Raw genomic sequence first — 22,024 nt, forward strand, 5'->3', positions numbered from 1 at the left:
AGGATCCTTGGGGTATTCCGCATCTGATCTCTGTTGGTTCTGAGAGGAAGGGCGGGAGTCTTATTCTCTGTGTTCTGCTTGTGAGGAACGATCGTAACGAGTCTAGGGCTTTTCCTTGGATGCCGGCATCATGGAGTCTGGTGGCTAGTGTGCGGTGGGAAACGGTGTTGAAGGCTGCTGATACGTCCAGGAGGATGAGTGCTGCCGTTTGGACTTGGTGGAGGAGGGCGCGGATGTAGTCAGTGGCGGCGAGGAGGGCGGTCTCAGTGCTGTGGTTGCTGCAGAATCCAGATTGAGAGGTATCTAGGATGTTATTGGCTACAATGAAGTGTGCTAGCTGGGTGTTGACGGCCTTTTCGATCACCTTGGCTGCAAAAGGAAGCAGTGGGATGGGCCCCTTGAGTTAAGTTATCGAGGTCCGTTAGGTCTGCGGAGGATTTCTTTAGGAGCAGGGCTGACTTTGGCATGCTTCCAATTGTCGGGGAAATTGTTCCAAATTCTGCAAGGGAGTTGATGCATGTGCTTGTGTGCGGTGGGTTTACTAAAGGAGAAATGGACGCAGTGGTGGTCAGTCCAGAGCTGGTCCAAGGTTTGGCTGAAGAAGATGCTGTTTCCTCCTGTGAAGATGTGGTCGAGTGAGTGTCCCGCTATGTGAGTGGGGGCGGGACGAGTTGCTTCAGCCCTATGTTGGTGAGGTTCTCTAGGAGGCGGTGGTGTTGGGGTTCTTGGGGTTGTCCAGGTGAAAGTTCAGGTCTCCAAGTAGCATATAGTCTGTGGAGGCGGGGGCGTGAGGTGCAATGAGGTTGGCAATGATGTTGGTGAACAGAGCTCGGGAGCCAGGGGGTCTGTATACGAATGTCCAGCGAGCGTCGTTCTGGGGTTAGTCCGGATCTGGAAGTGGATGTCTTCCATGGGGAGGGGAGTGGAGAAGAGGGAGGGAGGAGGGAGGGCCAAGGCGTCGTCCAAGTCGGTGGTTGTCAATCAGAGGGAGCTTTTGTGGATGATGGCAATGCCTTCTCCTAGGTGGGTGGGGTGGTCTTTTCTCAGGTTCTTGTGCCCGTCTGGGATGGCGGTTGCGATGTCAGGTGCCGAGCTGAAGTTGGTCCAGGTCTCTGTGAGGAAGGCGACATTGGGCATGTGAGCATTGAGGAGGTCCCAGATTTCTACAGCGGGTCTGTGCAGGGAGCATACGTTGAGGATGCAGCTGCAGTTACGGCAGGAGAACAGGCCATGGGTGTTGCTTGGCGTCGAGAGCTGGCAGTTGTTGCTGCACCCGAGGTTGAGAGCGTGGAGGGCGCTGGGGTTATAATGGCGGGGGAGGGGTTGGAGGTGGGGGAGCAGGGTCCCTGGTGCTGGTCGCGGACAGACACCGACGAGCTTGCCTTTGGCATGCCAACGGTACGCACGCTGTTGAGCCGCCATTAAGTGGGTGTCCGGCGATAAGATGGGAGGCGGGAGCAATACGCTTTTGGAGGGGGTGGAGGGGCCACGGTGGCGGCAGCGGCGGGGAGTACGGGAAAAAGGAAAATAGAAAGCGGCAAGGATAGAGAAAAGAACCAAAAGAAAGAGAAAAGGCCAAAGAGAAAAAAAACGCAGAAAAAAAGAGGCAAAGAAATAGAGAAAAGAGGCAAGGGGAATAGAGAGGCAAGAGAGAGAAAAAGAGGTGGGAGAGAACAGAGGACACAGAGCGGAATAGCAGAAGAGCAGGGTGCTTTTCCACTAGACCACAAGAGATGAGGCGCAGGCAGGAGCCTGCGGATGGAGGAGGGCCTCGAACACCTACCTGTAAGGAGCACAAGCTTAAGGGCAAACCCTTAACGGTGGAGCTGCGTGGGGGAGAGCAGTGATACTGACCAGTAAGGTCAGAGGTCTTGTCTTGCAAGAGGCAATACAACAGGACTAGCCATTGTACATACTTTTTTTTATCAATAAGGGATCTATTTACAAAGGTAAATTCTGCCATAAACATAAGTGGGCTACCTAATTTAATGTATTTTTTCTGCCTGCCAGAAATTCATAATGGAATTCATGGCAGGTGCAAGTCTATTTAAGTGTGCGGGAATCTCTGCTATCTGTGCCGAATTCTCTGCACCTGTAGTCTTACTCAGGGAAGGAAAAGAGGAAGTTCAAAGGCATGGTTAGCCGTGGAAGTTTGGGATCACCAACAAACATGAAAGTTTATCGCCATTCAAAAAATCCTGTTTTATCCCTATCTGGAATGGGTCGGATAGTCACTCTAGCCAAGGACTGCTGTAAATCTCTCTTCAGGGTAGGAAGGAGAATGCAGCCCCATAAAATTCATTCTTCCCCATGGTTGGGGAACCACAAAGCAGCAAGCACTGGCAAAGCCAATAGGACACGTCTTTGAACTGTGTTAGCTGCCTTTTTGACGTTGCCAATGTTTGCTGCCAAAATTGCATCTACATAAAGAAAACATGCATTATCAAAGCTAATAGGTCGAGCTTTGCAGACCTATTTACTACACCAATGTCTTTTGACAACGCAGTGCACATCATGGGGGAAAAAAAACACAAAAAGGAGAAAGAAAAAGTGAGATTATGCTGCCACTGTTACTGCCCGTGTCATTCAGTAGGCACAAGCATGTGCTATGATGTATGTGTGCGGCACCATGTATGCGCCACCATGCATGGATATATGTCCAAAATGATGATTTCCATTTACTTTCTTATTAATCAATCTTAGATGATGAAAGCAGCTTATATTGGTGAACTTAAAACGGAATAAAAATTAAAAGCATGTGAAAGCGATTTTCTTGTCACGCAGCACCATGTTATGTTATGTTATGTTATGTTAATTGGGTTCTTCTATAGCGCAACGGCTACTCGCAATGGAGTGTCCCGGCGCTTTGGCGAAGAGGACCTTTAATGGAAAGGAAACATAACTGAGGTTAAAAGACTTCACAATTCATAAGTAAAAAGCCAGGTTTTTAATGCCTTCCTGAAGGACATCAGGCTGGGGGCTTGTCTAAGGGCAAGAGGCAATCTATTCCACGCATGTGGGGCCAGGTAGTGAAAAGAGCGCCCCCCTTGTCTAGTTCGTTTGATGGAAGGAACGGACATTAGAAACAAGGAGGCAGAACGAAGAGCTCTGCTCGGTTTATACAAAGCAAGACGCTTTTTGATGTACCCGGGGCCTGAGTCATGAAGAGCCTTATAAGTTAACGTCAAGCTCTTAAACAACACCCTTTTGGCTATAGGGAGCCAGTGCAATTCCCTCAGCAAGTTAGAGGCACTAGCTCTTCTAGGGAGACCATAGATAGCCCGAGCGGCTGAGTTTTGCACAACCTGAAGTCTCCTTACTAGGTATTTGGGGAGACCCAGATAAAGGACGTTAACATAGTCCATACGTGACCCTATCAATGCTTGGACGATAACCCTGCGATGGTTCACGGAAATCAGAGGGAGGAATTTCCTGAGCATCCTCAGGATGCCAAAGCATTTCCCAGCAAGACAGGCTATTTGGGGTCCAAAAGTCAACTCGTTGTCGACAATGATGCCCAGATTTTTAGCCTTGGTGCTAGCGTTGGCAGGGGGAAACAGATCCTGAGGCCACCAACTTTTCCAGTTTGGTTCAGAGACACACCCGAAAAAAAGCAGCTCCGATTTGTCGGAGTTGCATTTCAGGCCGTGTCTCTTGAACCAATCAAAGACTGCTTCTAGGCAGCCTCTGATACGAGTCCCATCAAACATCTCGTTCCTGTTCTGAGTGAACAAGAGCTGGGTGTCATCAGCGTAAGACACGATCTGAGCGCCAAACGACTCCGCAACCTCTGCAAGGGGGGGCCATAAAGATGTTGAAAAGCAGGGGACTAAGAATAGACCCCTGAGGGACCCCCACTTCCAGGGCTGACATAGCTGCGGAGTGAGGTGGCGCCCAGATCGTTTGCCGACGGCTGGCTAGAAATGACTTAAGCCAGTTCCACACCGTCCCCCTAAGACCATACTCCCAGAGTCGAATTAGGAGGGTATCATGGGGGACGGTGTCAAACGCCGCCGACAAGTCTAACATAACCAACATGGCCTTGCCTCCCGAGTCTAAGACCTCTCTAATGGCGGTGGTGACTTCCAGCAATGCGGTCTCTGTGCTGTAATTCGCACGAAACCCAGATTGCGTACTGTGCAACAAGTTGTTATTCTCGATAAAATCCGAGATAGATCGGTGCACATGTTTTTCCGCCACCTTCGCCAGAGCGGGGAGGAGAGAAATAGGCCTATAGTTGGCGTGTATGATGGGATCAAGATTTGGTTTTTTAATTAATGGAAGAATAAGGGCACTCTTCCAGGCCTGTGGGACAATGCCAGACGATAGTGAAGAGTTCAAAATGGAGTTTATGGGTCCATTTAGCACAAAGGCTATTTTATTAAGACAGGAGATCGGGCAAGGATCTAAAGGGGAGCCCGATTTCAAGCCTGTCAGATAGTCTAATGAAGCGGCAGGGCTTAACTGCGGAAATTCCCCAAGAATGGGGTTAACAGAAAAAAGAGCATCAGGGTCAACAACCCGAGGCTGTTTAGAGTAAATGGCAAGGTCAGCTTGGATACTAGTTATTTTGTCAACAAAATAATGTGCAAGTTCATCAAGCCAAGGCTTAGAATGGCTCTGAACAGGAATGGCCAAAGATGGCGAAGTAAAGTCTCTAACAATTTTAAAAATCTCCTTACACGAATTGTCCGATTCATCTATCCGACGTTCGAGATAAACTTTTTTTTCACTCCAAATCAATTTATGATAGGATCTTGTCAAATCTTTAAGTTTTACTCTCTCATGAGGGTGATAGTCTTTTCTCCAAATTCTTTCTGCTCTCTTACAATGTTGACGAGCTTCTTTAAGCTTAGATGAAAACCAGGGAGCAGAAGCACGTTTGTTTCTAGCTTCAACGGCTTTCTCGGGCACGAGATCCGCCAGTGTGGTTGTGAGCCATTCCGTATAAATGGGTAGGTCAGTTTCCACATTACCGGACAAAGTGCAAGATGAGCGTACCAAAGCCTGAAGTAACGTTTCACTAGATAACAGATGGAAAGGCCTAAACATACGTTTAGCCGGAGTCACAGAATTCAATCTGGCAGGAGAGATACTAGAAAGACTAAAAGTAATTAAGAAATGATCCGACCATAATACGGGTTGGGGGGCAAATACATTAATCATAACCGTGGAAAAAACTTGGTCCAAAATATGGCCCTTATGTGTAGAATCGTGAACGAATGGAGTAAATCCTAAAGTTGCAGTAACCTCCATCAATTTTATTGTGTCGGGATTCACGACCTCGTCCATGTGTATGTTCAAATCGCCTAACAATAGACAATGTTTAGATTTGAGACATGGCACCGATAACGCAACCTGTAACTCGTCCACAAAAGAGCCTAAAGGACCAGGAGCACGATATACCAGAATACCAGTACAAGCATACTGAGGAGACAAATGAAGAGTAAAGCAAAGTGCCTCCGTATTCTGAATATTATCAACCGGGAAGGTAGTGCAGCACAATTGGTTGTTAACAATAATAGCTACACCACCCCCACGCCCAGATGTTCTGTCTCTCCTAATAATAGAGTAGTTCGGTGGAATGGCGTTCGCTAGGTCTGGTACAGAGGAGTCACTCAGCCATGTCTCAGTAAGAACAAGCATTTACAATGCAACGGTTTCGCCTTTGCCAGTTAGAGCTATTGGCATTGTAAATGACAATATTTTTATTTATGTGTTGGTTTTGAAAACAGATAAATAAATGGCATTGTCATTTACATTGCCAACAGCTTAATCTCTTGCAAATGTAAGACCTATTGTACCCTACTGGATTTCACTGAAGAAATTCAGAGTCTGGTCTGCAGGTGTCACGTGACAAATGCCCAATTGACAGCTGAGGGGGTTAAATCGTGCTGGGGTGGCACATTAAGGCAACGCTTGCTGAAAGCACTACACTACCCTACTGGAGTGTCAGTCTTTTTGGACATGGTCCACTCACTCATCTTGAAACAGGAAGCTTGCCACCAGTTCCACAAAAAATACCGTCATTAAATCTTTCCTTTTTAAGGGTTGGACATTTCAGTTGGCGTCTGCTCTCAGTCACGCTCGTCTTGTCGCCCATTGTCAATCACGCGCCTCTCTGTGCCTGGCTGTCAAGTGCCGGCGCCATCCTAGTGCGCATCTTCAGTCAGCCACAGTGTGCTAGCCAACCGAACTGCATTATGGGATGGCATGGTGGGTTAAAGAACCTATTTTACAAACATGTGTCCGTGCTTGTGAGGAGGTAGTGCACCTGTTGAGGGAGAGAGAGTGTGTTTGCATATGTGCGTGCATGCATGTGTGTGTGTGAATAAGCACTTCCAAGATTTAGTGGGACTAGAGGTTTTTATCTACAAATCATTGTTTTCAGCTGTGTTCTAATGGAATCAAAGCAACACTACACCCCCCATAATGCATAGTGTGATCACATAAAAGTACAGAACTGGAAAGAGTGTCCATAATGACCAGCAAGACCCTAAGAAGGATGTGCTTCAGTCTCCAGTGCCACGGGCGAGTGGAAACACACACTGTGCTGGTGGAGAAGTAGAAGAAGTACAAGTGTCCATAGAAGAGAAGTAGAGGGGATGCACTCTCCATTCCCTATGCACTCTCCACTCCCTATGCACTCTCCACTCTCCACTCCGTATGCACTATCCACTCCCTATGCACTCTCCACTCCCTACGCACTCTCCACTCTCCACTCCCTACGCACTCTCCACTCTCCACTCCCTATCCACTCTCCACTCTCCACTCCCTATCCACTCTGCACTCCCTATGCACTCTCCACTCTGCACTCCCTATGCACTCTCCACTCCCTATGCACTCTCCACTCCCTATGCACTCTCCACTCTGCACTCCCTATGCACTCTCCACTCCCTATGCACTCTCCACTCCCTATGCACTCTCCACTCCCTATGCACTCTCCACTCCCTATGCACTCTCCACTCCCTATGCACTCTCCACTCTCCACTCCCTATCCACTCTGCACTCCCTATGCACTCTCCACTCTGCACTCCCTACGCACTCTCCACTCTCTATGCACTCTGCACTCCCTATGCACTCTCCACTCCCTATGCACTCTCCACTCCCTATGCACTCTCCACTCCCTATGCACTCTCCACTCCCTATGCACTCTCCACTCCCTATGCACTCTCCACTCCCTATGCACTCTCCACTCCCTATGCACTCTCCACTCCCTATGCACTCTCCACTCTGCACTCCCTATGCACTCTCCACTCCCTATGCACTCTCCACTCCCTATGCACTCTCCACTCCCTATGCACTCTCCACTCCCTATGCACTCTCCACTCCCTATGCACTCTCCACTCCCTATGCACTCTCCACTCCCTATGCACTCTCCACTCTGCACTCTCCACTCTCCACTCCCTATGCACTCTCCACTCTGCACTCTCCACTCCCTATGCACTCTCCACTCCCTATGCACTCTCCACTCCCCACTCTGCACTCCCTATGCACTCTCCACTCCCTATGCACTCTCCACTCCCTATGCACTCTCCACTCCCTCAAGCTGCACTCCCTATGCACTCTCCACTCCCCACTCCCTATGCACTCTCCACTCCCTATGCACTCTCCACTCCCTATGCACTCTCCACTCCCTATGCACTCTCCACTCCCTATGCACTCTCCACTCTCCACTCCCTATGCACTCTCCACTCCCTATGCACTCTCCACTCCCTATGCACTCTCCACTCCACTCCCTATGCACTCTGCACTCCCTATGCACTCTTCACTCTCCACTCCCTATGCACTATTCACTCCCTTTGCACTCTTCACTCCCCACTCTGCACTCCCTATGCACTCTCCACTCCCTATGCACTCTCCACTCCCTATGCACTCTCCACTCCCTCAAGCTGCACTCCCTATGCACTCTCCACTCCCCACTCCCTATGCACTCTCCACTCCCTATGCACTCTCCACTCCCTATGCACTCTCCACTCCCTCAAGCTGCACTCCCTATGCACTCTCCACTCCCTATGCACTCTCCACTCCCTATGCACTCTCCACTCCCTATGCACTCTCCACTCCCTATGCACTCTCCACTCCCTATGCACTCTCCACTCCCTATGCACTCTCCACTCCCTATGCACTCTCCACTCTCCACTCCCTATGCACTCTCCACTCTCCACTCCCTATGCACTCTCCACTCCCTATGCACTCTCCACTCCCTATGCACTCTCCACTCCCTATGCACTCTCCACTCCCTATGCACTCTCCACTCCCTATGCACTCTTCACTCTCCACTCCCTATGCACTCTTCACTCCCTATGCACTCTTCACTCTCTATGCACTCTTCACTCTCTATGCACTCTTCACTCCCTATGCACTCTTCACTCCCTATGCACTCTTCACTCCCTATGCACTCTTCACTCCCTATGCACTCTTCACTCCCTATGCACTCTCCACTCCCTATGCACTCTCCACTCCCTATGCACTCTCCACTCTGCACTCCCTATGCACTCTCCACTCTGCACTCCCTATGCACTCTCCACTCCCTATGCACTCTCCACTCCCCACTCTGCACTCCCTATGCACTCTCCACTCCCTATGCACTCTCCACTCTCTATGCACTCTCCACTCCCTCGAGCTGCACTCCCTATGCACTCTCCACTCCCTATGCACTCTCCACTCCCTATGCACTCTCCACTCCCTATGCACTCTCCACTCCCTATGCACTCTCCACTCCCTATGCACTCTGCACTCTCCACTCTCCACTCCCTATGCACTCTCCACTCCCTATGCACTCTCCACTCCCTATGCACTCTCCACTCCACTCCCTATGCACTCTGCACTCCCTATGCACTCTTCACTCTCCATTCCCTATGCACTCTTCACTCCCTATGCACTCTTCACTCTCTATGCACTCTTCACTCCCTATGCACTCTTCACTCCCTATGCACTCTTCACTCCCTATGCACTCTTCACTCCCTATGCACTCTTCACTCCCTATGCACGTCCTATGCACTCTGCACTCTCCACACCCTATGCACTCTCCACTCTCCACTCCCTATGCACTCTCCACTCTGCACTCCCTATGCACTCCCTATGCACTCTCCACTCTCTATGCACTCTCCACTCTGCACTCCCTATGCACTCTGCACTCCCCACTCTGCACGCCCTATGCACTCTGCACGCCCTATGCACTCTGCACGCCCTATGCACTCTGCACGCCCTATGCACTCTGCACTCTCCACTCCCTATGCACTCTCCACTCCCTATGCACTCTCCACTCCCTATGCACTCTCCACTCCCTATGCACTCTCCACTCTCCACTCCCTATGCACTCTCCACTCTCCACTCTCCATGCACTCTGCACTCCCTATGCACTCTCCACTCTGCACTCTCCATGCACTCTGCACTCCCTATGCACACTCTATGCACTCTCTATGCACTCTCCACTCCCTATGCACTCCCCACTCCCTATGCACTCTCCGCTCCCTATCCACTCTGCACTCCCTATCCACCCTGCACTCCCTATCCACCCTGCACTCCCTATCCACTCTGCACTCCCTATCCACTCTGCACTCCCTATGCACTCTGCACTCCCTATGCACTCTCCACTCCCTATGCACTATGCACTCCCTATGCACTATGCACTCCCTATGCACTCTCCACTCCCCACTCTGCACTCCCTATGCACTCTCCACTCCCTATGCACTCTCCACTCTCCACTCCCTATGCACTCTCCACTCCCTCGAGCTGCACTCCCTATGCACTCTCCACTCCCTATGCACTCTCCACTCCCTATGCACTCTCCACTCCCTATGCACTCTCCACTCCCTATGCACTCTCCACTCCCTATGCACTCTCCACTCTGCACTCCCTATGCACTCTCCACTCTCTATGCACTCTCCACTCCCTATGCACTCTCCACTCCCTCGAGCTGCACTCCCTATGCACTCTCCCCTCCCTATGCACTCTCCACTCCCTATGCACTCTCCACTCCCTATGCACTCTCCACTCCCTATGCACTCTCCACTCTCCACTCCCTATGCACTCTCCACTCTCCACTCCCTATGCACTCTCCACTCCCTATGCACTCTCCACTCCCTATGCACTCTCCACTCCCTATGCACTCTCCACTCCCTATGCACTCTCCACTCCACTCCCTATGCACTCTGCACTCCCTATGCACTCTTCACTCTCCACTCCCTATGCACTCTTCACTCCCTATGCACTCTTCACTCCCTATGCACTCTCCACTCCCTATGCACTCTCCACTCCCTATGCACTCTCCACTCCCTATGCACTCTCCACTCCCTATGCACTCTCCACTCCCTATGCACTCTCCACTCCCTATGCACTCTCCACTCCCTATGCGCTATGCACTCGCTATGCGCTATGCACTCTCCACTTGCTATGCACTCTCCACTCTCCACTCCACTCCCTATGCACTCTGCACTCCCTATGCACTCTTCACTCTCCACTCCCTATGCACTCTTCACTCCCTATGCACTCTTCACTCCCTATGCACTCTTCACTCTCTATGCACTCTTCACTCTCTATGCACTCTTCACTCCCTATGCACTCTTCACTCCCTATGCACTCTTCACTCCCTATGCACTCTTCACTCCCTATGCACTCCCTATGCACTCTGCACTCTCCACCCCCTATGCACTCTCCACTCTCCACCCCCTATGCACTCTCCACTCTCCACTCCCTATGCACTCCCTATGCACTCTCCACTCTCTATGCACTCTCCACTCTGCACTCCCTATGCACTCTGCACTCCCCACTCTGCACTCCCTATGCACTCTGCACTCCCTATGCACTCTGCACGCCCTATGCACTCTGCACGCCCTATGCACTCTGCACGCCCTATGCACTCCCTATGCACTCTGCACTCCCTATGCACTCTGCACTCCCTATGCACTCTGCACTCCCTATGCACTCTGCACTCCCTATGCACTCTGCACTCCCTATGCACTCTCAACTCTCCACTCCCTATGCACTCTCCACTCTGCACTCTCCATGCACTCTGCACTCCCTATGCACTCTCTATGCACTCTGCACTCTCCATGCACTCTGCACTCCTTATGCACGCTCTATGCACTCTCTATGCACTCTCCACTCCCTATGCACTCTCCACTCTCCACTCCCTATGCACTCTCCACTCCCTATCCACTCTGCACTCCCTATCCACCCTGCACTCCCTATCCACCCTGCACTCCCTATCCACCCTGCACTCCCTATCCACCCTGCACTCCCTATCCACCCTGCACTCCCTATCCACCCTGCACTCCCTATCCACCCTGCACTCCCTATCCACCCTGCACTCCCTATCCACCCTGCACTCCCTATCCACCCTGCACTCCCTATCCACCCTGCACTCCCTATCCACCCTGCACTCCCTATCCACCCTGCACTCCCTATCCACCCTGCACTCCCTATCCACCCTGCATTCCCTATCCACTCTGCACTCCCTATCCACTCTGCACTCCCTACCCATTTGCTGTTAATCACCTTTGCAGCACGTACTTTATGGCCTCTGATGCTCTTCAGCGCTTTGCAGTGCGGTTAGGATATGAAGCGCTATATAAATTCAACTGTAATGCATTACGAAAAATGCCAAACCATGAAAAAACTCCCTGTTGCAAATCTTATGAGTAGTTTTACAAGTGTCTCACGAGGGGCACGAGATGCTTAGCCCATACGAGTCTATTTAGGCCGTTTGGGTACTGGACACCCGCAGTTTTAAGGACAGTATTAAAACGGACTGTAAAGTCGAACTGAAAGAATGAAAAGTTATGCATGCTGCAACAAAGGGGATCAGCCGAGCAATTTCACATCAGACAAACCACTGCGGAGTCCTCACTACAAATAAAGGGGCAAAAACTACTTTTAGCGCCCATGCACTTGATGAATAGCCAGATCGTGGCCTGTGTCTTCATCATGTATTTTTAACCAACGTACACTGAATTCACGTGCTCCACCACTAAAAAACAAGCACTCACCTGGGCTTCCTCGCATGGAATGACCAAAACAAACACAGAAGGAAAAAAAACGAAACTCCGCCCACCGCCGCGATGACGACATCGCAGAGGCGGAGAGGGAAAAAATCGCGGGAACGCCCCCGAATCTGGTCCGGCCTTGACGGACAGATCCGGCTCCCAATGGCTAGCCTCCATTTATGGAGCTAGCTAATGGGAGGTGGGGGACGTTCCGATAGCCAATATGGTAAACAACAGATTTCACCTGCGCGAACTGCTTGCGCAGATCGCCAGGTCGAAACCTAAAAAGGCAAGATATATCAGAGTTCTCAAGTAAATTCCATATATCTAGAGCATGGCATCCAAGAGAACGAGTGTTAAGAAGTAAACAAGTAAGAGTGGCCTCTGGATAAGGGTGACTCGGTCTGTTATATAAAGGGGCTCGCCAGCCACAGACCTGACAACCTTTTCTTAATGCCCGATGGGCCGGGAAAACAGAATGGCAACGCCCAATCGGCGGGCGAAGATCGGAAAGGGTCTCGGACGAAAAGGAATAACACATTAAAACAACTAAAAGTACAATAATACCTGTAAAATGACCAGGTCTGCCAGCCGTCCTGCCCCGTCTGCTACCGGAACGCTGACGGGCGCAGACGGGCAGGACTCTGGCACGACTCAGGCGCAGGGAAGGCGCCACCTTGCGCGTCACCGCTGCGCGTTGAAAAAGTGGAGCTTTAAGTAGGCCGGCGGAAGTAATGAAGACCAGTCGCCACGACCCGCACCAATATGGCGGCGTCTGGCTTCACTGGTTACACCAGTATGGCGCTCCCTCACCACCCCAGAACCGGACCCGCCAAACAGCGGTGGAAGGGTAAGTTTTAACGTGCAAGTGAGGGGCAAATAAGCGCTAAGGCACACAAGAAATAATTATACTAAAATCCAAATTTTAAAGTAAAGAATGCAAATTAGAAAATGCACGCTGTGCAAGCAGTTTAAAAACACCGCGTTAGCGCCAAATCGCGCAGTCCTTAAGCGCAGAGTATACCGCCTAACCTTTCAGGCACCTATTGCCAGGGAAGGATCGTCGGGCAAGTTCCGCCTTAAGTAGGCCGGCGGAAGTAATGAAGACCAGTCGCCACGACCCGCACCAATATGGCGGCGTCTGGCTTCACTGGTTACACCAGTATGGCGCTCCCTCACCACCCCAGAACCGGACCCGCCAAACAGCGGTGGAAGGGTAAGTTTTAACGTGCAAGTGAGGGGCAAATAAGCGCTAAGGCACACAAGAAATAATTATACTAAAATCCAAATTTTAAAGTAAAGAATGCAAATTAGAAAATGCACGCTGTGCAAGCAGTTTAAAAACACCGCGTTAGCGCCAAATCGCGCAGTCCTTAAGCGCAGAGTATACCGCCTAACCTTTCAGGCACCTATTGCCAGGGAAGGATCGTCGGGCAAGTTCCGCCTTAAGTAGGCCGGCGGAAGTAATGAAGACCAGTCGCCACGACCCGCACCAATATGGCGGCGTCTGGCTTCACTGGTTACACCAGTATGGCGCTCCCTCACCACCCCAAAACCGGACCCGCCAAACAGCGGTGGAAGGGTAAGTTTTAACGTGCAAGTGAGGGGCAAATAAGCGCTAAGGCACACAAGAAATAATTATACTAAAATCCAAATTTTAAAGTAAAGAATGCAAATTAGAAAATGCACGCTGTGCAAGCAGTTTAAAAACACCGCGTTAGCGCCAAATCGCGCAGTCCTTAAGCGCAGAGTATACCGCCTAACCTTTCAGGCACCTATTGCCAGGGAAGGATCGTCGGGCAAGTTCCGCCTTAAGTAGGCCGGCGGAAGTAATGAAGACCAGTCGCCACGACCCGCACCAATATGGCGGCGTCTGGCTTCACTGGTTACACCAGTATGGCGCTCCCTCACCACCCCAGAACCGGACCCGCCAAACAGCGGTGGAAGGGTAAGTTTTAACGTGCAAGTGAGGGGCAAATAAGCGCTAAGGCACACAAGAAATAATTATACTAAAATCCAAATTTTAAAGTAAAGAATGCAAATTAGAAAATGCACGCTGTGCAAGCAGTTTAAAAACACCGCGTTAGCGCCAAATCGCGCAGTCCTTAAGCGCAGAGTATACCGCCTAACCTTTCAGGCACCTATTGCCAGGGAAGGATCGTCGGGCAAGTTCCGCCTTAAGTAGGCCGGCGGAAGTAATGAAGACCAGTCGCCACGACCCGCACCAATATGGCGGCGTCTGGCTTCACTGGTTACACCAGTATGGCGCTCCCTCACCACCCCAGAACCGGACCCGCCAAACAGCGGTGGAAGGGTAAGTTTTAACGTGCAAGTGAGGGGCAAATAAGCGCTAAGGCACACAAGAAATAATTATACTAAAATCCAAATTTTAAAGTAAAGAATGCAAATTAGAAAATGCACGCTGTGCAAGCAGTTTAAAAACACCGCGTTAGCGCCAAATCGCGCAGTCCTTAAGCGCAGAGTATACCGCCTAACCTTTCAGGCACCTATTGCCGGGCCATCTAAAAAAACAAAAAAACACTTAAACACTGTAAATGGGGATGTGAAATAACATAGGAACTTTAAGTAATCATGGGATCCCGAGGAGCATGCTAGTAATTTTAAAAGAACTTCATTATCAGAACTGGACGCAGATAATAAGAGATACTGAGGAAAGTTTGTCCTGAAAAATACCAATTGAAAACGTGCTGTGCCAGGGCTGTGACCTAGCCCCCAACACCCCACACCTTTCTCCCACTTTAGAGCAGAATAACCAGCAGCACTGGATGCAGTAAGAGGGTTAAGTCCCAAAATGAATCGCATACATTTGGCATGCTTACCATGAGCGGACCATCTTGTCATTATGGATAGGACTGATATAGGACTACAGAAAAAAAAATACGTTTTGTAACAAGAAAAACTAGTAATGAATTGAAATAAAACTAAAGTGTTGGGGTTTGGGGAAAATGGGCAAATATAAATGGCACATAGTGACTAGCAAACTAGAGACAGTTGACAAATATAAATACTTTCGAGTATAGTTCGAAAAGAAGCTATTGTGGAAAGAGCACATGGAAGCATTAAAACAAGAGCGTCTGCCTCAAATATCAATAAAGATTATGGTGGTATGGCCTTAAAGCCTGTGCTAAATGCATATGACCTATGGTTCGCCGCAATTCCGCTACGGAGTTGAACTGTTAGATCTAAGTGGAAAAATTGATTAGGAGTACGAAGAGGGTAAAAGTCCAAAAAGCCTGTTGTCATTACCCAAATCAACAATGATACAGGCTATAAGGATGGAAACGGGTGTACCCTTATGGAGCCACTTAGCGGATGCAGAAGTGGTGAGATTCTGTCTTCGCCTCACAACAGGCCATATACAAAATGTTCATACAGGGGGTATGAGAGGCAACATGTATAGACAGTAAGTTACAAAGTCTCTGGTTTGAAAGAATGAGTCTACGTCGCTGTTCGTAGCCTTTGTGTGTCTTTATTGCAGGAATGCTGGGTTTTCATAAAAGCACAGCCAATGCATTTCGCCCAAACATGGGCTTCTTCAGGGCTGTAATAACATACAATATACACACATTTTAGGACTTTTTATGTTAATACAATGTTGTGTGCATATAGGTGTGTCAATTAATCCCAAGTGCTCGTGGTAGGAGAGCATGAGAAATGAGGAAACAAGGGCCGGAAGTGTATACAAAAGGTAGTGACACACTGTAAAAGTTAGATCACATATAGTGAACTGCATTGATCCAAGGGAGTAGGAGAAAATCTGGGCGACATATACAGGAGACTAGGACTGGATATAGACAAGACCAGGTAATCATGACAATAAAGAGGGAACTTCGCACTTGAACAATAAAGTTAACCAGATATCAAGACATGGGATATTTAATGAGCTAGTCATCCACCCAATTCTCATACGACTTATAGCAAAATGATGAATGGTTCCCGTACACAGAAGCATTACCCAACTCCAAGCTTAGGTACAAGATAGTAAGGTTAAGAACTGGCTTAACTCCCTGATACACAAGCAATAAGGTGAAAAATTGGCACTGATAGAAGCTCATTGAAACTGTACTTGTAGGTTATCAGCCAATCGTGATTGCCGGCATATAATTTTGAAATTAAATGAAAACACCATTTATAAAGCGCGATATCTACCCTGAGGCGTCCTAGCGCTGCAGACTGTGCAGATAGGGGCTGTACAGGAGATTTAATCTATTTTTTTTTTTTAAAGCAGAGTTTTTAGTTGTTTACGAAAGGATAGTAGATTGGGCTCTGGACGTAGGTGATAAGGAACGGAGTTCCAGAGTATTGAAGCGTTATATGAGAATGACCGATCCCCACATCTGGCTCTCTTAATCCTGGGTACAGTCACCAGGAGAGAGGATGACGATCTGAGCTGTCTGATAGGGTTATTTGGAGCAATCAGTGAGTAATTGATGACAGCACCAGTTTTCCAATATGCTCGATGAGTTATGCAAAGGGTCTTAAATTCAATTATTTCTCTGACCGGACGCAAGTGAAGGCTCTTCAAGCCAGATTTCACATAGAGTTGGCGGGGAATTTGAAGTAGTGTTCGTGCCGCACAATTTTGTATGATCTAGAGCGTGTTCAGAGTGGTATGTATGGAGGGGCCCCAAGGTTCAAGGCATTCCCAAAATCCAGCCTGGATAGAACAAGCCCCTGAATCATAATCTGTCTGGCTTTGGACCATCTAAATGTGCTTTTAAATGTTTTAAAGCCACTTTTTTTAAAGTACGGTATCCAGGATCGCATGCAATCAGCTGTACTTTTAACTGATATGAGATTCCTGCATGTGACTTGTGCCTTAGGGGAGATATATTTCTCCTGTGAGGGAATTATTATCTCAATTGTAAGATGTGCATTTAGCTAACTAAGGGTAGCACTCTTATGCATGCATAGTATTTGTGGCATATTTGTTTTCTTTGTTAGAAAAGGTAACTTTTAAAAGGATATAATAAAGCATTCTTCAGGATTGCGATACTAAGTTTTCATGGTGCAAGTGGCATTTCGTCCATTTTAATTAAACACGAATCATGGGTTTATCATTTAATATGGTGTATATTAGTTTTATTGTTGTTTAAATACCACGGTCTAAATAAACACTAATTTTGACTTACTTAGGAAGGGACAACCTATGCTGGTTTTACTAGCAATCAGATTCTTCCCGATTACTTAGTAAGAGTGGCCTAGATTTGCATTGTCCTCAGATTGTAAGGATAACTGAGGGACTGTCTTCTACAAGATCCAGTGTCGCCCCCTCCAAGGTTCACTATCTCATGCATAAAACCTTTATAAAAAGGTTCTCATATGTCGAGTATACGAACCTTTTAAACCACAAACTTGTGCCAAAGATCCACAAGATGGCGAGGACTGGTCATTGTCGCCCCTACATAACCGGTCATGGTAGTGTGTGTCAATCTCTCTTACAAGGAAGGTGCATCTACTCAGTTCTTTGCTTCCTGTTCAAAGGTCGCACTGTTGACATGCCAGTCAAAACCTTTCAACTGAAACACTTGCTATGAGCAGTACGTAGAAATTAAAGACGTTATAACGCAAAATAATAATTTCATTACCCGTTCCCGACTCTCCAAAATAACATTATTTTGAGCGCCAGTAGCAGATCACTAAAAACGTAATCAGTTAACACTTATAACCAAGGTGACCGGCTTAATTCCCATGTCCACGGACACTCATTCCAATACAAATCAATATCAATCCCCGAAGGAGACACAGACAATCCAATCTCCGCTTCAGAAAGGCAATGGTTACACCCTTCAAACCGAACAAGGACAATAATCCCAGACCAACCAATGCCACAGTCACCCCTCTGCCTCTTACACGAGCATTCTGACGCCCCCACTACAGGCCAGGGTCACACCCTTAGAAGAACAAAGCCCACGGTCGCATCCTTTTAAAAATAATCCGGCAACCCAAATACAGCGACCATGGACGCCTTTCGCCTGATATGTCTTTCACGAGGGGACAAGAAAGTCTCCTTGACAGATACTTACTACTCGCCATTTTCCCCACGAACTCTCACCCGGCATCAAAACTCAGAGAACGCTGGGAACTGTAGTGAGAACACACACCGAGGTCAACTATCGAACTTGAACCGGATGTAAAAATATTCCTGTAAACGCGCCACTTAAAAAATATATATCTGGAGTAGAAGGAAACGCGTTATACGCCTCTAATGTGCATTTAATAGACGTAAATTATCCCGTAATTACGACAAGAACCACGGATTCTTGTGTACAGGCACTCTCCACCGATCCCGGAGGTGGAGAGGTAGTAGTGCACGATGGGAAGGGGGCGCGTTCCATTGGTTAGAGGAACTTGGAAGGGATTGGTTCAGAAAGATAGAATTGATTGATCATTGGCCGTGGTGTTTTGAAGACCCATTGCAGCCCCGCCCCTCCTTTGGTGAGAGGGGGCGGGGTGTTGTAGTAATGAGAGAGAGAGAGAGAGAGAGAGAGAGAGAGAGAATTTTTTTTTCCGGTTGTGCAAGTAATTATTGATTTGTGCGGGTTGCTAAATATTGGGCCATTTCAGAATTGAATTTTTAAGCATAATTGGGCTAGAACGAAGTGTGTGTTGGTAATAGGGTGACCAACTGGCATTGGTGCAAATTCAGGACGGTGAGTGTAAAAATTCAGGATAAAGGGTCAAAATTCAGGACAAAATTCAGGACAGGAGGTCAAAATTCAGGACAAAACTTCAGGACAATAGGTACGTTTTAAAGACACATCAGAGGTCGCGCAATAGTATATAAGTAAGCCCAGCCATTTCCAAACATATTCCACCATTGGCAAACCTATCCATCATGTATCCTTCCATCTATCATTTCACTCATCCATCCCTTCATCCATCCCCTCATCCATCCTTTCACTCATCCTCCATTATCCATCCATCCATCCATCCATCCACCCTTTCACCCAATCCATCTGTACACTTATCCATCCACTCTTCATCCCATCCATCCATTCACTCATCCATTCAGCCATTTACCCTTTTACCAATCCAGCCATCCTTTCACTTACTAATCCTTCCACCCATCCACTCTTTTAGTCATCCATCCATCCTCCATTTCTCTCTCCATCAACCCTTTCACTTAGCCATCCTTCCTTCCATCCATCCATCCACCCACCCATCCATCCATCTACTCATCCACTCATGAATCCATCCATTCACCCTATCACTCATCCATCTATCAATTCACTCCTTCACACATCTATTCATCCTTTTGTCCATCTACCCTCCCTTTCACTCACTCATCCATCCTTACATCCACCCTTTCACTCATACGTCCATTCATTCACCCTTGCACTTATCAATCCATCAATCCATCCATCATTTCACTCATCCACCTACCCACCCATCATCCACCCAACCATCCACCCACCCACCATCCACCCACTCACCCACCCACCCACCATCCACCCACCCACTCATCCATCATTTCACCCACCCACCATACAATCCACTCATCCATCCTTTCACCCACCCACCATCCACCCACCCACTCATCCATCCATCCTTTCACCCACCCACTCATTATCCATCCATCCTTTCACCCACCCACTCATCATCCATCCATCCATCCATCCTTTCACCCACCCACTCTCCATCCATCCATCCTTTCACCCACCCATCATCCATCCATCCATCCGTCCTTCCCCTCATCCATCCTTCCCCTCATCATCCATCCGTCATTTCACCCACCCCCTCATCATCCATCCATTCCCTCATCATCCATGCATCCATCCTTTCACCCACCCCCTCATCATCCATCCATCCACCCTTCCCCTCATCATCCATCCATCCACCCTTCCCCTCATCATCCATCCTTTCACCCACCCCCTCATCATCCATCAATCCATCCATCCTTCCCCTCATCATCCATCCATCCATCCTTCCCCTCATCATCCATCCATCCTTTCACCCACCCATCCATCCATCCTGCCCCTCCATCCATCCCCTCATCCATCCATCCTTCCCCTCATCCATCCATCCTTCCTTCCCCTCATCCATCCTTCGCCTCATCCATCCATCCTTCCTCTCATCCATCCATCCTTCCTCTCATCCATCCATCCTTCCCCTCATCCATCCATCCATCCCCTCATCCATCCATCCATCCCCTCAGCCATCCATCCTTCCCCTCATCCATCCTTCCCCTCATCCATCCTTCCTTTCATCCATCCTTCCTTTCATCCATCATCCATCCTTCCCCTCACCTATCCATCCTTCCCATCCATTTATCCTTCCCCTCATCCATCCATCCTTTCCATCCATCCATCCATCCATCCTTCTCCTCATCCATCCATCTTTCCCCTCATCCATCTTTCCCCTCATCCATCATACAGCTACCCTTCCACCCATACATCCAGGTATTTACATTTTCTCTCCATCCTTCCCCTCACTCATCAATCCATCCATCCTCTCTCATTATCCATTTATTCAATCTTTCATTCATCCATACAACCTTTCACTAATTCATCCAGCCATTCACCCATCCCTTCACTTACTTACTCGCCCACCTTTCCATATTAATTTTGAGCTGAGCCCTTTTGAGAAGAGGCCCATCAAGAACTTCACCCTCGCTGCAGGGGCCGTTCCAGGACTGGGACAGAAGCCACCCAGGGCGGAGACAGGATCCACCACGGGGGGGGGGGGGGGGACAAGAGCCATCACAGGTGTAGGTGGACTGGAGCCACAACATGGGGGGACAGGAGCCATCACAGGCGGGGGGTGGACTGGAGCCACCACATGGGGGGACAGGAGCCATCACTGAGGGGAGGGCAGAAGCCATCACAGGAGAGGGAACAGGATCCACCAGGGTGGGCACAGGGGTGGACATGCAGTATTCTAGTATCATCTTGGGCTCCTCGCCCCCTCCTGCACAAGACACCGAGAAGACAGGCTCTCTGTCCAAAATGCCATCCCCCACTGTGATGTATAGTACTTACAGGAGATACTCTAAGAGAACCGATTGAACTGATTGTCCTCCATACTTTGTTAATCAGTGTGGGTGCGATTGTGCCATTTCTTTATTTTATTACATTATAGACTGCATGTTCAAAGAACCGAGGCTTGCTTACACTTTAGTGACAGTAATTAAGCTCCGTGAAGAGAAGCACGTGCTGCCTCGGTGTAGTCAGGGGTGTAATCAGGGCCGGTTGTAGGATGTTTGGGGCCCTGGGTAGAAATGGAATGTGTGAGCCCCCCTCTAAATAGCAGAGACATGATGCATTCAGGGCTGTTTGCATCTGAATAGATGCCCCTGCTCCTGAACCTGCAGCCCCTCCCTCTCAGTCACCTTCGAGCACCTCTTAACAGCTCATCAAGGGCTGGAGGTGTCAGGGCTGCCATCCCGCTGTGCCTCTCCAATGCTGCTGGGTGTCTGAGCTTTGCTACTGCATGGGAGTCAAGAAGGGAGGTGGGGGCAAGCTGTGCCGGCTTTAGGGTGGGGCGAACAGGGCCCGGCTAAAATGACGGACAAAAGGCGTCCGTTAAAGAATCCTTCACGGACAACGGACAGACGGCCGAAATTACGGACTGTCCGTGAAATTTACAGACGGTTGGTCACCCTAGTTGGTAACTGGCTCAGTCTTAGCTGCTCTGTCCACTATGTCTAGTTGGCCAAGAGCCACCCTCTAAGAAGTGTGATTGAAGCTTTTAGAACAGCAGCTTGGTCACACATCTTTCCGCAGACACCTCTCGATCAGTGGCGTAACGAAACTTGAGGGGGCCCCCCTGCAAACTACATGGACCCCCCCCATTCTCCGTGCCAGTCTAGAGCTCTCAGGCGAGCGACACGCCATACTGCAGGGGATGCGTGGCTATTGTTATGCCACTGTCACCAATACAGCCGTTATAATTAACACTGGATGGTGGAGTTAAAGGTTGGGCTTAGTCTGCCAGCAGGCTATCATAGGTGGTGGTCCATTCATTACAGGGTCCCTGCCATCAGTAGGCCGGGGAAGTTTGCCCAATTTTAG

The 22,024-nt window shown here is 49.0% G+C and overlaps 1 protein-coding gene across 1 annotated transcript in view; it reads right to left on the reverse strand.

Moving 5' to 3' along the window:
* NDUFA3 (NADH:ubiquinone oxidoreductase subunit A3) overlaps positions 1-18,280 on the reverse strand; it is a 37,962-nt gene extending 19,682 nt beyond the window's left edge. The window contains exon 1 of the mRNA XM_078655012.1: positions 18,038-18,280. Within this exon, the coding sequence (XP_078511138.1) occupies positions 18,038-18,047 (10 nt within the window). The 5' untranslated portion in view covers positions 18,048-18,280. The remainder of the gene's footprint in view (positions 1-18,037) is intronic.
* Positions 18,281-22,024: the final 3,744 nt, after the last annotated feature.

This window comes from Lissotriton helveticus, chromosome 7 (genome assembly GCF_964261635.1).
Source record: "Lissotriton helveticus chromosome 7, aLisHel1.1, whole genome shotgun sequence".
NCBI lineage: Eukaryota > Metazoa > Chordata > Amphibia > Caudata > Salamandridae > Lissotriton > Lissotriton helveticus.